This window comes from Ornithorhynchus anatinus, chromosome 14, assembly GCF_004115215.2.
Source record: "Ornithorhynchus anatinus isolate Pmale09 chromosome 14, mOrnAna1.pri.v4, whole genome shotgun sequence".
NCBI classification, from domain to species: domain Eukaryota; kingdom Metazoa; phylum Chordata; class Mammalia; order Monotremata; family Ornithorhynchidae; genus Ornithorhynchus; species Ornithorhynchus anatinus.
In genome coordinates, this window is record NC_041741.1 from 23,115,122 (window position 1) to 23,133,944 (window position 18,823).

The window sequence follows — 18,823 nt, forward strand, 5'->3', positions numbered from 1 at the left end:
ATGACCGCTGACTCCCACGCCCGTGGTCTTTCCACTGAGCCACGCTGCACTTGTCAGCTGTGTGACCTTGGGCAAGTCACTTCACTTCTCATTCATTCATTCATTCAATAGTATTTATTGAGCGCTTACTCTGTGCCGAGCACTGCACTAAGCGCTTGGAATGGACAAATCGGTAACAGATTTGTACATTCTCTGTGCCTCAGTTAAGGTTGGTATTTGTTAAGCGCTTTCTATGTGCAGAGCACTGTTCTAAGCGCTGGGGTAGATACAGGGGGATCAGGTTGTCCCACGTGGGGCTCACAGTCTTAATCCCCATTTTACAGATGAGGTAACTGAGGCACAGAGAAGTTAAGTGACTTGCCCACAGTCACACAGCTGACAAGTGGCAGAATAGGGATTCGAACCCATGACCTCTGACTCCCAAGCCTGTGCTCTTTCCACCGAGCCACACTGTTTCTCTAAGTTCCCTCACTTCTCTCAGTTCCCTCATCTGTAAAATGGGGATTATCTGTGAGCCCCATGTGGGACAACCTGATGAGCCTGTATCTCCCCCAGCGCTTAGAACAGTGCTCTGCACATACTAAGCGCTTAACAAATACCGACATGATCATTAGAGGGGGAGAGGGACCATAACGTCCATGATTAATAATAATAATAATAATAATGGTGGTATTTGTTAAGCGCTTACTATGTGCCGAGCACTGTTCTGAGCGCTGGGGTAGACACGGGGGAATCGGGATTACAGATGTGTACGTGAGCGCCACGGGGGCGAATAAAGGGAGCGAGTGAGGAGGCTGGATATATCTTCCTTACTCTATTTATTGTGTTAATGAGAAGCAGCGTGGCTCAGTGGAAAGAGCCTGGGCTTCGGAGTCAGAGGTCATGAGTTCGACTCCCGGCTCTGCCACTTGTCAGCTGTGTGACTGTGGGCAAGCCACTTCACTTCTCTGTGCCTCAGTTCCCTCATCTGTAAAAGGGGGATGAAGACTGTGAGCCCCACGTGGGACAACCTGATTCCCCTCTCTCTCCCCCAGCGCTTAGAACAGTGCCCTGCACATAGTAAGCGCTTAACAAATACCAACATTGTTATTATTAATGAGATGTACAGCACCTTGATTCAATTTATTTGCTATTGTTTTAATGAGATGTTCTTCCCCTTGACTCGATTTATTACTATTGCTTTTGTCTGTCTTCCCCGACTAGACTGGAAGCCCGTCAAAGGGCAGGGACTGTCTCTGTTACCGATCTGTACACTCGAAGCGCTTAGTCCAGTGCTCTGCACATCGTAAGCGCTCAATAAATACGACTGAATGAATGAGGCCGAGGGAGGGAGGGAGGGAGGGAGGGCCGGGCTGCCGCCCTCCGCAACGGCCCCCACCGCCCAGCCCGCGCGCCCCGCCGCGCGCCAGCCCCCACCCCGGGGGCGGGGCCCGCTCGCGCTCCCTCGGCCTCGCGCCCGCCCCCTCGGGCCCCTCGCGCTCCCTCGGCCTCGCGCGCCACCCCCCCGCCCTCGCGCCCGCTCTAACGGGCCCCAGGGTCCGGGCTCGCGCACGCAAACGCGCGCGCGCCGGCCGGCGGGCAGAGAGACGCGCCCCCCCCCTCCCCCGCGGCCCCCGACCTCGCTGGGCCGAGCGTGGAGCGTTGTCTCCCGGCATGCCGCGCGGGGAGGGATTTAACACCAAGATGGCGGACGGCCTGGATGAGTACGAGAAAGAAGCGGGCTGCGTCCCCATTCTGCACCCCGAGGTGAGGCTCCCCCCCCCCCGTCCCCCGTCCCCCCGCCACGCTCCTCGCCTTCCGCCTCCCGCCTCCCGCCTCCCTTCCCGCGGGGGGCGAGGCCCGGGCGCGGGGGAGGGGACAGCGGGCCGGGGGCCCTGTCCGGTCCTGTCCGGGCCCCTCGGTAACCGGGACCTCCCGCCGGGCCGCTGGGGAGCGGGAGCCCCGGCCCGGGAACCGACGGCAGGGCGGCCCCGGCCGAGCCCTCCTCGGGTGCGGGCCGCTGTGCCCGGGACCGAGCGAGCACGGGCCCTGCCCTTCGCCAGCCAGCTCCCTCCCGGGGGCCGGACTCCGGCCTCCGGCCCGTGGCTGCCCGGCGGCGGCGGCTGCGGGCGGGGCCTCTCCTCCTCCTCCTCCTCCTCCTCCTCCTCCTCCTCCTCCTCCTCCTCCTTTTCCTCCTCCTCCTTCTCCTCCTCCTCCTCCTCCTCTTCTTCCTCCTGCTCCTCCTCGTTGCCCCCACGGCTCGTTTGTTTCCATTCCCGGGCGGGGTCCTTGGGGCCGACCGCTTAGGCCTCTCGCTCGGGGGAGACGCTCCGGGCTCCTTTGAGCGACCCCCACCCCCTCCTTGGAGGGAGCCTTTGGGCCCAGGCTTTGTCCCGGAGCGGCCGTGGTCCTCCCCGCACAAGGAGCCCGGGGGCGACCCCTTCTCAAGGTTACCCCTGGGTCGTCCCCATCCTCCTGAGCTCCCCCTTTTCCCTCTGCTCCCCCTCTACCCCTCCTTCACCTCCCCTCAGCTAAGCCCTCTTTCCCCCCCTTTCCCTCTGCTCCTTCCCCCCTCCCCTCCGCACTGTACTCGTCCGCTCAACTCTCTCTATTTTCATTACCCTATTTATTTTGTTAATGAGATGCACATCACCTTGATTCTATTTATTGTTGTTTTAATGAGCTGTCCATCCCCCGATCCTATTTATTGCTATTGATTTTGTCTGTCTCCCCTGATTAGACGGTAAGCCCATCAGTGGGCAGGGACTGTCCCTGTTGCCGCTTTGTCCGTTCCAAGCGCTTAGGCCAGTGCTCTGCCCATAGTAAGCGCTCAGTAAATACAATTGAAGGGATGAATCCGCCTCCCCGGTGCGGGAGGCAGAGCTCTACAAGTCGCTTTGACCGAGAGTCAGGGCTAAAAGCAACCCCCCTCGATATTGGTCATCCTCACTAGGCCCCGGAGCTCTCCGCGGTTGTTGAGTGGAACTTGTTGTCCCGTTAAGCAATTTTCTTTTACAGCGCAGTAGAAATATTAAAGAGGAGAGGCAACCTGGCCCAGCGGGTAGAGCACGAACCTGGGAGTCGGAAGGAGCGGCTGTGTCGTCTCGCCCCCACCACTCAGTAATAATAACAATAATAAGGGTGGTATTTGTTTGTTCATTCAGTAGCATTTACTGAGCGCTTACTAAGCGCTTGGAGTGAACGATTCGGCAACAGAATCTATTAAGCGCTGACTACGTGCTAAGTGCGCTTCTTCAGTGCTGCGGTGAACACAGGGCAATCAGGTTGTCCCCCGTGGGGCTCACACTTTTAATAATAATAATACTAACGTTGGTATTTAAGTGCTTACTATGTGCCGAGCACTGTTCTAAGCGCTGGGGTAGACACAGGGGAATCAGGTTGTCCCACGTGGGGCTCACAGTCTTCATCCCCATTTTACAGATGAGGGAACTGAGGCACCGAGAAGTTAAGTGACTTGCCCACAGTCACACAGCTGACAAGTGGCCGAGTCGGGATTCGAACCCATGACCTCTGACTCCAAAGCCCGTGCTCTTTCCGCTGAGCCACGCTGCTTCCAAACGCAAACTTTTAAACCCTATTTTACAGATGAGGGCACAGAGTAGGGAAGCGACGTGCCCAAGGGCACCCGGCGGACAGGTGGCGGAGCCGGGATTAGAACCCACGTCCTAGGACTCTCAAGCCAGGACTCTCTACTAAACCACGCTGCCTCTCTGTGTGCTGTGTGTCCTTCAACGACTCACCTCACTTCCCTGGGCCTCAGTTACCTCATCTGTAAAATGGAGATTAAGACTGTGAGCCCCACGTGGGCCAGTCCACCCTTGTATCTGTCCCAGCACTTAGTACCATGTTTGGGACTCAGGAAGCACTTAGCAAATATATAAAAAAGGTTTGATTTACCTTGTTTTTAAGTGGTAGCTAAGTGCTTCGTGCTCTATGGGGCAGCCAAAGTGGGCTTCCAACTGAAGGTGGGTGATTGAAGTAATAATTAATAATAATTTGGGTACTTAAGTGTAGACTGTATTCAGCGCTGGGGTAGATACAAGATAATCAGATCCCACGTGAGGCTCACAGTCTAGGACAGAGAGCAGATATTGAATCCCCATTTTACAGTTGAAGAAACTGAGGCCCAGATAAGTGCTGTGACTTGTCCAAGGTCACACAGCAGATGGGTGGCGGAGCTTGGATTAAAATCCAGGGCCTGAGTCTTGGGCCCATGGTCTTTCTACTAGGCCACACTGTGTCTCAGATTGCTTCATAGAAAGCATTTTGAATATGTCTCTGATCCAAGTCTAGTTGCAAAGGCTATTCTTATAATCATATTTGTAATGCCTAGTGTATTCCATAAATATTTAAATTAAATGGCCAGTATGTGGCTACTGGCTCTTTGTTCCCTAGGTGTGGAGACACCAGTAAAATCCCCTGAATGTCTAAAGTAATATCGTGATGTCAGTGCTGTGGTGGGTCATCTTCTTTCTACTTTTGATAATTAGATTAAAGAGAATGTCCTTTTCAAGGTTCTCCAGTGGGTTTTAACACAAATGGTAGAGAGAATTAGCTCTTTGTGGGCAGGGAATGTGTCTACCAACCCTGTTGTATTGTATCTCTCCTAAGCACTTAGGACAGTGCTGTGCACCCGCTAAACGCTCAGTAAGCACCACTGATAAGTTTGGCAGCGTTGTCCAGCCGCATTATTTTAACTCAGGAATAACAAACACAAAGATTGTATCATCAGACCTGGGGTTGGAGGGTCCTCAGTGGGATTTTTTAGTAGAGGACAAACTGCCTCTCACATCCAGGAGTGTGAATCTGGGGACTGTTAGCGGGAACACTTTTATTGGTCTTAATTGCACCAAGGCAACTTAGGAAGGAAGGGGAAACGGCTAAGGTTAACAAGATCCCCAGCAGATCGGTTTTTTTAATCTGCTTGTCAATACCTGAAATAGCTCTGAGAAGCCAATAGAGAGCAAATAATAATAATAATAATGACAGTATTTGTTACGCGCTTATGATGTGCCAAGCTCTGTGCTAAGCGCTGATGCATATTATGCAGTAGAGGTTTAGTTCACTGTGTAAGATATGAACTAGGGGGTCGCTTGCTGTCTGGGCCACTTTCAGCCCTCCCTCTAGCCGGGCTGGGCGGCGGATCTTTGGGGTCTGGATTTGGCTTTACCCATAGCGAGATCTGACTCTACTGAGGCCGGTTGCTGTCACCGAAACGCGGTGCTCCTCTTGGAACTGGCAGTGGAGAAGATGCAGAGAGCCCAGAAACCCTGCTGCCTCAAGCCTGTCTGGTGGTTGGTTTCCCTCCTTGGTCTGTGTGAACTTGAAAGGCCCACCAACCATCTCATTTATTGAGCTCTTACTGCATGCACAGCACAGTACTAAGCGCCTGGGAGAGTTCAGTACAGCAGAGTTGGTAGCCGTGTACCCTGCCCGCAAGACAGAGTCCCTGCCCATAAGGAGTTTACAGTCCATGGGGGGAAACGGACTTTAAAATAAATTACGGACCGGGGAAACGGGATGTAAGGATCTGTATGTAAGTGATTTGGGGCTGGGGTGAGTGTCACAGGGTTTAAACGGCTGCCCAACCAAAAGCGGAGGTGACAGAATAATGATGATGGTATTTGTTAAGCACTTCCTATGTGTCAAACACTGTTCTAAGCACTGGGTAGATAGAGAATCATCAGGTGGGACACAGTCCCTGTTCCACATGGGACTCACAGTCTTAATCCCCATTTGAGAGGTGAGGTACGAAAGTGAAGTGACTCACCCGAGGTCACACGCCAGACAAGTGGGGGAGCCAGGCGATGCAGGGGGAGGGCAGATTGGGGAAACGAGGGCTTAGGGAGAGTTTCTTGGAGGAGATGTGTTATTTAAGAGGGCTTTGAAGGTGGGAAGAGTGAAGGAGGAGGGAATTTCCAGGCCAGAGGGAGGATGTGGGAAAGATTTCAGTAGCAAGATCGATGAGACTGAGGTACAGTGAGTCGGGTGGCATTAGAGGAGCAAAGTGTGTGGCCTGGGTTATATATAGTAGACGACCAGTGAGGTAAGTTAGGAATGGGAGAACTGATTGAGAGAAACCCTACAGAGTTTCTGTACAGCAGAATGAAGAGACATGTTTCCTCCCACAGAGAACGTGCCTTTTTATGGGCGAGGCAGAGAGAAGTATTTGTGAGTAGAATAATGAACAATTGAATAATCATATCCACAAGTGCTGGGATGGCAATCGATAATTACAGATGTGCTAGAGGTGGCTGGGGAGGGGATGCTGCTTGGGTTATTGGAGAATTTTTTGAACAGAGCTGGTTGGGAGGAGGTGGGATTTTAACACGGGGAGAGCTGTGGTCTGTCAGAAAAGGGAGAAGTGAGAAACACAGCCAGGGGAACAGCATGAATGAGGCACCTCAGAAACCTCCAGTGGTTGCCCAGCCACCTCCACATCAATCAATTGTATTTATTGAGCACTCTGTACTACACTGTACTACCCGCTTGGGAGAGCACAGTATGACAGAGTTGGTTTAATACGTAGATTAGTCTGCAGTTCACACCAGACATATCACTCCTTCCCACTGGCTTTATAGCCCTCCCATCGGCTCGCCCCCTTCTCCCGTACCTCACTAATTTTCTACTACAACCCATCCCACTCATTTCATTCCTGTAATGGCAGCCCACTCCCTGTAACCTCGATCTCATCTAACTCTACCCCCTGCCCACGTCCTCCTTTCAGCCTGGAACTCCCTCCCCCTGTCTGTATGACCCACCAACACTCCCTCCACCTTCAAAGCCTTATTAAAATCACATCTCCTCCAAGAGGCCTTTCGTGACCAAGCTCGCAGTTCCCGTTCCCTCTCCCTTCTTCATTGCCTAAGCACTTGGATATGTACCCTTTAAGCACATAATATTCACCCCACCCTCAGCCCCACAACATTTATGTCCCTGTCCATAATTTATTTTAATGTTTCCCCTCTATCCTATCACGTCTGATTGTACTCTCCCAAGCGCTTAGTACAGTGCTCTGCACCCAATAAGCACTTAATAAATTCCATTGATTGATTTTTCTGGGAAAGACCGAAGAGATTTTTCTGGGGAGTAACAGGCGAAGAGAGCTGATAGATCAGCACACCTACTTTGGTTCCTAAAAAGTTTATTTTGAGAAAATATCACCTTTCCCCTTATTGAACTCCTGGTTTGGAGTTTCTTGAAGTTGATTATCCACAAAACTGTAGAGTTTACTAGAGTATAGATTTCTCCAGGCTGGATCTCCCCTCTCCCCCGTTTCACATGTACTTATTTTTAAGGTACTATTCTTGTTTGGTCATCTTTCTTGATGAGTATAATTGCTTTAGCAGCATGAGAAGCAGCAAGACTTAGTGGGAAGAGCCCATATTTGGGAGTCAGAGGGCCTGAATTATAAACCCTGCTCTGCCACTTGCGTACTGTGTGCTCTAGGGAAAGTCACTTGACTTCTTTGTGCCTCAGCTTCCTCATCTGCAAAATGGGGATTACATTCTCCCTCCTTCTTAGACTTCTACTTACACTCTGAGCTCCATGAGGGACAAGGATGTGTCTGACCTAATAATAAATAATTCTAGTATTTAAGTCTTTACTCTGAGCCAAACTACAGAGCGTGGGGTAGATATGCGATAATTAGATCAGACAGCCATGTCACACGTCTTGTGTATGTCCCAGTGCCCGTTACCATACTTGGCATAAAATAAGCTCTGAACAAAAACTACTGTTATTATTATTTGTTTTCTTGTCTTACTATTTGCTTTTCATCTGTTAGTGCCAGTGTTAGTCTGATTTTTACTTTTAAAAAGCACTGTAAATTTAGAACACCACATCGCCCCCTCATTACGTGGAAAATGTTTAATTGAAAATAGGAAAAAAATAAATAGGTTTGGTGGTGAAATTGCCTACTTGTTTGACAACTTCAATTGGAAATAAGTTCAGGATAAGTTGCCAAGTAAGGCACTGTAGGTAATGCAGTGAACTTTTGCTCTCTAGTACTAGTGGAAGTAATAATATCCAATCAAGAGTGCCCTGTACTAAGTACCTGGGAGCATCCAATAAACAGTCAATTGTATTTATTGGGCAGATGTGCAGAGCACTGTACTGAACGCTTGAGAGAGTACAAAACTTCAGTTGGGAGACACATTCCCTGCCCACCAGTTGACAGCCTAGAGGGAGGAGACCTTTAAGTACTTCCTACACATCCTAGTGAAGGACCGCTAATTACAGGGTAAATTCACTATAAATTGAGAATCTTACAAGTCCATGTCGTAAACCTTTTGTTTAAGTTAGCATTCACAGGAGTATATTTACAGTCATTCTTCGTCCTGTAAAATTATCGTCAGAATCAATTAATTGTAGAGACAATTAAAATGTTGTCTCTGGTGTTTTTAAGGTAAAGCAACGGCACTTGACAATTCTTGGAATTTCATCAGAGTGCTGAAATTTTCATCATGCTAGTACAGACTATTTTCTGAAAATGCTGTCAGCTGACTCAGGGTTAGAGTAGGATTAAGGTGTTAGAGGAGGGAATAGAAGATTGCGGTTTTAGGGGGAAGATATCGATCGATGGCATTTACCGAGCGCTTACTGTATAATAATAATGGTATTTGTTAAGCGCTTACTATTGCCAAGCACTGTACTGAGTGTTTGGGAGATTATAGTACAGTAGAGTTTGGAGACAGAATCCCTGTCCCCAAGGAGTTTACAGCCTAGATGGGGAGACTTGGAAATAAATTATAAATGGGGGAAAGAGAGCATTGGGATTTGTACGTAAGTGCCATGGGGCCAGGATGAGTGCTGAAGGAGCGCACAGAGGGCTTAGCTTGGGGAGGCCTCTTGGAGGAAGACTGTCAAGGATGAAGGGGGAGGGAGGTCCAGGCCAGCGGGAGGTTGCGGGTAAAGGGTTGGCAGTGAGATAGACAGGATGGAGGTACAGCTGGGAGTTGGAGTTCCTTGAGGGCAGGGACTGCGTCTCTGACATGCTGTACTCTAGACCCTAAGCTTGGAATGGGTCAGGAACACGCCTGCTAATTCTGTTCTGTGGTACTCTCCCAATCGCTTAGCACATGTAGCTGCTCAGTAAATACCACTGGTTGATTTACTCTCTCAAGAGCCCACTAGAGTGTTGCACACCCAGGAGATGCTCAATAAATACTTGCTGGGCTCACTAAGAGCTTCCAAGGAGATGAATAAATGGCACCCAGACTGGGTCAGGAGAGAAGAGCAGGTAGAGGAGAGGCAGGAAAAGGAGGGAAGGTGGTGTCGGCGAGGACACGGCCATAGAACCATCGTGGAACCACCAGAGCGTCCAGTGAAGCCCTCGGGAGCCAGGCCGGGAAGCCTGTTCTGCGCACTTGGATTCTCATGTTCCTCCGAACCCTGACTGCTGCCTTGCGGGAAGACCCCCAAGAGCCCTTTGCCAGAGGCGTGCCGGGATTCCACAGTGTGGCTCCTGCCATCTGTGTTCCCTGAAAGGAAAGGGAAGCAGCATGGCCTAGGGAATAAGCATGGATCTGGCAGTGAGAGGACCTCGGTTCTAATCCCGGCCCGGCCATTTGCCTGCTGTGTGACCTTGGGCACGCAGGTCACTTAAATTCTCTGTGCCTCAGTTTCCTCAACTGCAAAATGGAAATTCAGTGCCTGTTTTTTGTTTTTCTTTTGTTTTTTTGGAGGGTATATTTGCGAATAACCTATTATATGCCTGATACTGAACTAAGCTCTGGTGGGGGATAGATGATAATATTAAGTATGGTATTCATAATGTGCTTACTATGTGCCAGGCACTGTACTAAGCGCTGGGGTGGATACAAGCAAATCGGGTTGGACACAGTCCTGGTCCCACATGGGGCTCACAGTCTCAATCCTCATTTTCCGAGTGAGGAAACAGACACAGAGAAGTGAAGTGACTTGCCCAAGGTCACGCAGCAGACAAGTGGCGGAGCCAGGTTTAGAACCCATGATCCGGTTGGACACAGTGCTGTACCACATGAGCCTCATGGTCTTATTCTCCATTTTAAAGATGAGGCATGGAGAATTTAAGTGACTTGCCCAAATTCTCCTTCCTACTTAGACTGTGAGCCCCATGTGAGACAGGGACTGTATCCAGCCTGATTAATGTGTATCTACCCCAGTGCTTAGTACGGTGCTTGGCACACCGTAAATGCTTAATGAATACCATCAAAATAAGGCAAGTTGGACTCGCTCTGTCTGACTTCCTACCGTACTGTGAACATTCTCTTTGGTTTTTTCAGTGAAACAGAATAAAAGTTCTGGATGAGGGTTCAAGTTTTGAGCGAGCTACCTAGTCTTTGGAGGCTTCTGTCACAAGGGGGCTCAATTGGCCCAGAGTCCTGGGGTCCTAGGCAAGGGTAAAATGGGGTGAGGCTTCAGGGGGAGATTACAAAGAAGTCTGCAAGTGACCCCAACACTTTGTCGTAATAATTGCGCTGTTTGTTAAATCCATATCTTGTACCAAGAGGGGAGTAACTCCAGTACGATCAGTTCAGGAACGGTCCAAGTCCTCCACAGGAGCTCACTGCCTAAGGGGGAGGGAGAACGGGTTTTGAATCCTCATTGTATTGCTGAGAATACTGAAACCCAGAGAAGTGAACTAATTTACCTAAAGTCACACAGGAGGCAGATGACGAAGCCGGGATTTAAACCAGGTCTCCTGGCTCCCGGGCCTGGGCTCTTTCCAGTAGGCCATACTCACCTCCCCTCTCAGCTTCTAAGTGGGCACTGCTTCTTGGAATTGTGGTGAGGGGTGGGAAGGGGCATGAGCCAAAAATGGGCCCATCTCCTTCAGCTCTCCGGTTGTGACCCATTTTCGTGGGAGTTGGCGGCCCCTTAATGTGTCATCCCTGCGCCGCGCCCCCCCCCCCCCCGGCCCCACAAATGCCTCAGAGGACAGGCTGTGATCTTGATCCCGGTTGCTAAAGGGGTTGCCCGTCAACCGAGATGCCTGTAAGGTCACAGTGGCTTTTGGATCAACGATTACATGTTCGTCTTTGACACCCTCGGAAAGAATCCTTTGTCGATGCACTGGAGCAGTAGAGACGAGGTGCGTTTTAATCACTAGAGTCGAATCGGTTATCCCTTTCTTGGGACAGTTCTCTGCCTTTTCGGCATTTCTTTATTAGCGTCTCTTCTAGAGGGCATGCAAGAGTAGGAGAGGAAATTTTGTAGAAAATTTTGGTGGGCAGAGGTTGAAACTCAGGGCTAAATGAGATTTTGGGGTTATTTGGATTTCCCCTGATTATGTTGTGTCTGTCGCCCATTCTCACAAGTCCTGCATTGTAAGTGTTGACTGTAAAATGAAGGGATGAGGCCCTTCATTCTGAAATGCAGTTTTTCTTCTAACGGCAGTCTCGGCTAGCTCCTTCAAAATATCATTAAGCTATCAACACAGGTTCTTATTTTGCCAGCTGTGTATGGAATTGCACGACTCTTCTGACTGATAACGCGGTGATCCAATTAAAGACTTGTTTACTTTTTACTTAAGAAAAAGCCACATCTGCTGTGGAAAATGAATAGGATTAATTCCTTAATTTAAAAGCTAAACTGCTGAGGAAAATTCAGCTGTTGCCATTAACATATGTGGCAGTTGAATGGTTGTCACTAAAATAATACACCCTATCTCAGATATATATTTGCAGAGGAGTTATTTCATTAGGAGTAGGAAAACGACTTTCTCAGGTGGTACTGAAAATAAAACAAGTTCAGAGCTCATTTGAGTGTTCTTTTGATTGGATGCACAAGATGCTGGTCAGGAACAAAGTAATAAGAACTACTGAAAAAACACCATCAATCTTCAGGTTTAATTGGTGTATTTTTGGAAAGGGAGCTATTGCAGTAGTGGGCAAGAAGAGTGAAAATGCTCAGAAGGAAATAAATGTCTCTCAATTGAGGGTAAATGAAGAAATCCTAGACTGTGTACTTCTTTTGTTATTAGGAATTGGAATGCAGTAGCCCTAAAAAGAGTTCTGAAAGAATTCCAGGTTTTCACAGTCCTCTCCACCCCCCCCCCCCCACACAAAAAAAAGGCAGAGTCTTGGTTAGATAATATTCAGTTATGTGAAAGCGTTTTCCCATGGAAAAGCTGAACTTAAAATGCATTATACCCTTTTTTCTAACAAATCCTTTAAACAAAATTAAATGTTGTTTAGGTCTCTTTCTTAGGCTTGGTGAAACTGGAAAGAGTGAATGAAAGCTTAGTGATCCAGAAAGAACGAGATCCCTATTCAGAGTGCTTGGGAACCAATAAGCAGCTTAATTTAAACTCAACACTCAGTCAATAAGTGATTCATATGTACTGAACGTTTACTGTGTTCAAAGTGAGCGGGCTGGGTTGTAGTAGAAACTCAGCCAGGTGAGATAGGAGGGGGCGAAGTGATTGAGTGCTTTAAAGCCAACGGTAAGGAGTTTCTGCCTGATGTAAATAGGCGACCACCGGAAGTTCCTGAGAGGGAGAACACGGCAGTCCTTGTTTTTGTAGAAAAAGCATCTGGACAGCAGAGTTCATTCATTCAGTAGTATTTATTGAGCACTTACTATGTGCAGAGCACTGTACTAAGCACTTGGAATGTACAAATTGGTAACAGATAAAGTCCCTGCCCTTTGACGGTTTTACAGTCTAATCGGGGGAGACAGAGTGAAGTGTGGATTAGAGTGGGGAGAGACAGGAGGCAGGGAGGTCAGCAAGGAGGCTGATTCAGGAGTCAGAGCAGTGTGGTCTAGTGGATAGACCATAGGCCTGGGTGTGAGAAGGACCTGTGTTCTAATGCTGGCGCTGCCACTTGTCTCCTGTGTGACCTTGGGCAAGTCACTTAATTTACCTCTGCCTCGGTTATCTCATCTCTGAAATGGGGATTAACACTGTGATTCCCCATATAGGACGTGGCTTGGGTCCAACCTGATTAGCCCGTATCTACCACAGTGCTTAGCACATAGTAAATGCTTAACTATATATATATATATAAAGGCAGGATAGGATAAGAGAAGCAGCGTGGCTCAGTGGAAAGAGCCCGGGCTTTGGAGTCAGAGGTCATGAGTTCAAATCCCGGCTCTGCCACTTGCCAGCTGTGTGACTGTGGGCAAGTCGCTTCACTTCTCTGTGCCTCAGTTACCTCATCTGTAAAATGGGGATGAAGTCTGTGAGCCCCACGTGGGACAACCTGATTCCCCTGTGTCTACCCCAGTGCTTAGAACAGTGCTCGGCACATAGTAAGCGCTTAATAAATACCAACATTAGATTAATGTGGTAGCAGTTCATATGTAGAAGAAAGGGCAGATTTCACAGATGCAGGGAAGGTAGAACCGAGAGGATTTGTGACGGGTTGAATTTATGGGTTGAATGAGAGAGATGAGTTGAGGATAATGCCAAGGTTACAGGCTTGAGACAGGGAGGATTGGTAGTGCAATCTACAGTGGTGGGAAAGTCAGGGGGAGGACAGGGTTTGGGAGGGAAGATGAGTTCTGTTTTGGACTTAAAGTTTGAGGTGTCAGTGGGACATCCAAGTGGAGATATCTTTGCTCCTGGGTTTTGGGGTTCGAGAGAGAGAAGGGAGAAAAAAGAGAGTGTGTGTGTGTGTGTGTGTGTGTGTGTGTGTGTATGTATTGGGTTGACAGATCCTTTGCATGGATCTTGGGGAAGACAGAAATTAACAGCAGTTTCAGGTGGGGGAAGGGGCAGAGTCGAGGAATATGTACACTAAATATTGTGGGGCTGGGGATGGGAAGTGGATCAAATCACTGAAAGGCTTTTGTAGCAGCCAAGTTATCACATTTAATCTACCCATTATTCTAAGAATTGGGTTCTCTAAGTCTGAGTTTTTTGATGGAACTTTGGAAACAGTTGTATGCAGTTGCTCTGTTTTTCCACTTTGTGCATTTTCTACATTTGGGGAGGCAGCTCAGCCTCGGGGAATGAGCCAGGGGACTCAGGAGCCTCAGGTTGTAGCCCAGCTGGGCCCCCGGCCATGGAGATCAGGGACCTTGTCTGATCCTTTTACCTCCTCCTACCCACTCCCAGGTTTATAGCTTGTGGTAGGGGTTTGCTAACTGCCCTAAATGATTGCTTTTTCTGTGAAAAATCTGAATTGTTGTAGATGTTGAATTCTGAATAGGTTTATACCACTAAATTCCCTTGGCGGTACCCCTATAACTTGAAGTGTTTAGCATGTGGAAGAGATTGCTTTTTTTAGCTACAGTGGCACTGATGGATGTAATTTCCCAAGCAGCAGTCATCTTCAAGGGTCTTTCCCCCTTTAAAAAAAAAATGGTATTTGTCAAGCACTTATTTTGTGTCAGGTACTGTCCTAAGCACTGGGGTAGATAGAGATAAACAGATTGGACAAAGTCCCTGTCCCACGTGGGGCTCACAGTCTTAATCTCCATTTTAAAGGTGAGGGAACTGAGACACAGAAAAGTTGAATGACTTGCCCAAGTTTACATAGCAGCCAAGTGACTGAGCCGGTATTAAAACTAAGGCCCTTTGACTCCCAGGCTCAGGCTTTCCACTAGGCCATGCTGCTTAATCCCTTTTGCTTTTAAATTATGCTTTAAAAATGATTACAGAAAGTAGCGTATACATTTGAGTTGGCCATTGGGGGTCAGTTGGATGAAATGAGAGCTGCGCACCCTTAAGAATCTTACAGCAGTTTACATTCCGATTGGAAGCACTGTAGGAAAAAAGCCCACCTAGCAGGTCGATGATTGTATTGTGATATATAAATTGGACACAGAGTGCGGTTTAGGAGCAGACTCTGCCAGATGGCCATTAGCGTGTGGTGCTCCTTTGAAAGGAGGATCATAAATTTGTTCCAGGGAGTACCAGAGGTCTTGGCCTTTTGAGAAAATCCTGCTTCCCGTACTGAGTAAGAGGATTGTGTCAGAAGCAGGTTGATATGATGGCCCGGGGAGTCCAGAGGGAGACGATGGCCCGGAAGCCGTCCGCTGGTCCGTGGCGGCCCCTCTCCACCTGTCTCCTTCCCAGAACTCTTCCCGAACGAACCCTTTTTCAGGGTGGGTTGAGGTTGCTCATCCGACTGGATCAATAGCGACTCCTCAATCCAAAAACGATGTGCAGCGAAGCAAGATAGGTATCATCACCGGGCAGATCTCCTGACCCCGAAAAAGGGATGCTTGCGCATGCCCGCATCAGGCAATCGATTCTCAAAGGTATTTATTGAGCACTTAGAGAGCACTGGATGAAGTGCTTGGGAGAGTACAGTGCAGCAGAGTTGATAGACACATTCCCTGCCCACAATGAGAGGTAACAGAAATCAAGCTTAGGAACAGTTGCATGATGTCACCAAGGCTGAAGAGATGCAAGACTTCACATATATATATATATATATGGCTTTGGTCTATATATACATATATATAGACCAAAGCCAAACCGAGGAATCTGGGGCATCCCTGAAGAGTGTATCTGGATCCAGGGACATTCCCGGCCGAGTTCCGGCATTTCTCCAGATCTTCTCCAAATCTCCGCAGCCAGCCTTTGGGGGCAGGACTGGCTAGCTAAACCCTGGATATTTTGCTTGTCTTCTGGGGAAAATCCTGGTGAGCGGCCCCTCACGTAAACCCCCAAGGAAGTCTCCCCCACCCCCGACTTTATGTGGTTGAGGTGCTAGGGCCCTAGTGGAGTCCTAGGCCACTTGACCTTGAAAAGTGACTGGAACCCTCATGGTACTTTGATAATAATAATAATTATGGTATTTGTTAAGCACTTTCTATGTGCCAGACACTGTTCTAAGTGCTGGGGTAGGTACAAGGTGATTTGAAGTAGTGTGGCTTAGTGGAAAGAGCGCGGGCTTGGGAGTCAGAGGTTGTGGGTTCTAATCCCAGGTCTACCACTGTGTGACTTTGGGCAAGTCACTTAACTTGTCTGGGCCTCAGTTAACTCATCTGTAAAATGGGGATTAAGACTGTGAGCCCCACGTAGGACAATCTGATTACCTTGTATCTACCACAGTGCCTGGCACATAGTAAGCGCTTAAGAAATACCATCATTGTTATTACTCTTATTTGGTTGGACACAGTTCCTGTCCCATATGGGACTCGTAGTCCTAATCCCCATTTTACAGATGAAGTAACTGAGGCACAGGGAAGTGAAGCGGCTTGCTCAAGGTCACATAGACAAGTCAGGATTTGAACCCAGGTCCTTCTGACCCTTAGGCTCCTACTCTATCCACTAGGTCCTGCTGCTACCCCAACAACCAGGATATCTTCCTGGAATACAACAACCAGGATACGTTCCTGGAATACTTATATCAAGGGGTGTGTTTTCCCATAGACCCATGAGTTGTACATTAGAAACCAGCAACGATGAACATCAGTAAACCCTCATTCATTTAAGTAATTCAGAGCCTATCATTACAATATAAATGAGTTGCAATAGTATTATGGCATTTTCTGAGTGCTTACTATTTGCTAAGCACTGGAGTATCTACAGAGCTGTCAGATCAAATTCAGTGTCTGTCCCACACGGGGCTCACAATCTATCCTAGCCCCATTTTACGGATGAGGAAAGGGTGGGGAAGTGACTTGCCTCGGAGGGCATAGCAGGCAGTGGGCAGCCTGAGTTTAGAACCGGGTCTCCTACCTTCCAGTCCTGTGCGCTTTCCACTGGGCCCTAATGCTTTCTGAGTGAGTCTTGAGTGTTTGCCAGAGACTGGAATAATTGAAGATTGTGCTGACAGTGGAGTAGTGTTTCAGCTTAAATTGAAGAACAGCCTTCTTTCTACTTGAAGCAATTTGTAGTAGGTTAATTCTTTCTCAACATCTACCACCTCTGAACTCTTCCTTCCATGAGAATCCCCTTCAGTCACTTCTAAATTCCTTTATTTTATTGAAAATGGAAAGACTTTTTAAATCCCCAAACTTTAGGCAGATGAGAAACCTTCACTACTTCATTAACATCACATCTTCTTCCCTGACTAAGCCAGAACTGAACTCCCTTGCTCCCCTGTCCCTTCACTGGTCTTATTATTCATCATATTTATTGAGCGCTTACTGTGTGCAAAGCACTGTACTAACCCCAGGTCACCTCCCCAACCCATTTCCTCCACTCCTGTGCCCGAGCTGCAGAGTGCCGTTGGAGGAAATCCAGACATCTCCCTGACCTCGTCCGCCTTAAATACATTCTTAATCTGCTCCACTGCCCGACGACAATACTTCTCCTTCCTGATTCACTCCCGTGCCCACTGCCCTTGCCAGCTGTTCCAGACACTTAACTCCCTTCCCAAATCTCCTATCCCTCCTGCCCCCATCCTCTCTTTCCCCTGATGACCTTGTTTCATACTTCATCAATGAAACTGAAACCAGCAGGCATGATCACCCCAAAACCTCACCTCCTCCACACTCTTCGACTCTCCCTGTATTCCCTGCGGTAAGTCTCAAGACAAAATCTCTCGCCTCCTCTCTAAATCTACCCCCCCACCATTGGTTCTGACCCCATCCCCTCAAACCTTTTTAAAACTCGCTCTCTCCCTTCTTCCCTCCGGGACTGCCATCTTTAACCGTTCATTTTCCAACAAGTTGTTCCCCACTGCTTTCAAAACATGCTTATGTATCCCCTCTGTCCTAAAAAAACCAGCAACCCTCCTTTGCCCCCACAGTTCCCTCCATTTATCACCCCATCTCCCTCCTACCATTTCTCTCCAGACGTCTTGAGAGAGTCATTTACATCCACTGCCTCCATTTCTTCTCACATTCAATAATATTTATTGAGCGCTTACTATGTGCAGAGCACTATACTAAGTGCTTGGAATGTACAAATCGGTAACAGATAGAGACAGTCCCTGCCCTTTGACGGGCTTACAGTCTAATCGGGGAGACAGACAGACAAGAACAATGGCAATAAACAGAATCAAGAGGATGAACATCTCATTAAAACAATAGCAAATAAATAGAATCAAGGCGATGTACATTTCATTAACAAAATAAATAAAGCAGACAAGTACAGTGCTGAGGGGATGGGAAGAAAGGGGAAGGAGCAGAGGGAAATGGGGGGAAAAGAAAGTTTAGCTGCGGAGAGATGATGGGGGGGCGGTAGGGAGTAAAGGGAGAAGGGGAGGTCAGTCTGGGAAGGCCTCTTGGAGGAGTTGAGCTGTAAGTAGGGTTTTGAAGAGGGGAAGAGAATTAGTTTGGCGGAGGTGAGGAGGGAGGGCATTCCAGGACCGTGGGAGGGCGTGGCCAAGGGGTCGACGGCGGGATAGGCGAGACCGAGGGACGGTGAGGAGGTGGGCGGCAGAGGAGCGGAGCGTGCAGGGTGGGCAGTAGAAAGAGAGAAGGGAGGAGAGGTAGGAAGGGGCAAGGTGATGGAGAGCCATGAAGCCTAGAGTGAGGAGTTTTTGTTTTGTGCGGAGGTTGATAGGCAACCGTTGGAGGATTTAAGAAGGGGAGTGACATGCCCAGATCGTTTCTGCAGGAAGATGAGCTGGGCAGCAGAGTGAAGAATAGACCGGAGCGGGGAGAGAGAGGAGGAAGGGAGATCAGAGAGCAGGCTGACACAGTAATCTAGCCGGGATATTACGAGAGCCCGTAACAGTAAGATAGCCGTTTGGGTGGAGAGGAAAGGGCGGATCTTGGCCAAATTATAAAGGTGAGACCAGCAGATTTTGGTGACAGATCGGATATGTGGGGTGAACAAGAGAGCTGAGTCAAAGATGACATCGAGGTTGTGGGCCTGAGAGATGGGAAGGTTGGTCGTACCGTCCACGGTGATAGGGATGTCAGGGAGAGGACAGGGCTTGGGAGGGAAGATGAGGAGCTCAGTTTTGCTCATGTTGAGTTTTAGGTGGTG

At 48.7% G+C, this 18,823-nt stretch overlaps 1 protein-coding gene across 1 annotated transcript in view; it reads left to right on the forward strand.

Annotated features, from left to right (window-relative positions):
* Positions 1–1,617: 1,617 nt before the first annotated feature.
* Positions 1,618–18,823, forward strand: part of ZDHHC17 (zinc finger DHHC-type palmitoyltransferase 17) — a 122,687-nt gene continuing 105,481 nt past the window's right edge. Inside the window, exon 1 of the mRNA XM_029078952.2 lies at positions 1,618–1,746. Coding sequence (XP_028934785.1) covers positions 1,654–1,746 — 93 coding nt within the window. The 5' untranslated portion in view covers positions 1,618–1,653. The remainder of the gene's footprint in view (positions 1,747–18,823) is intronic.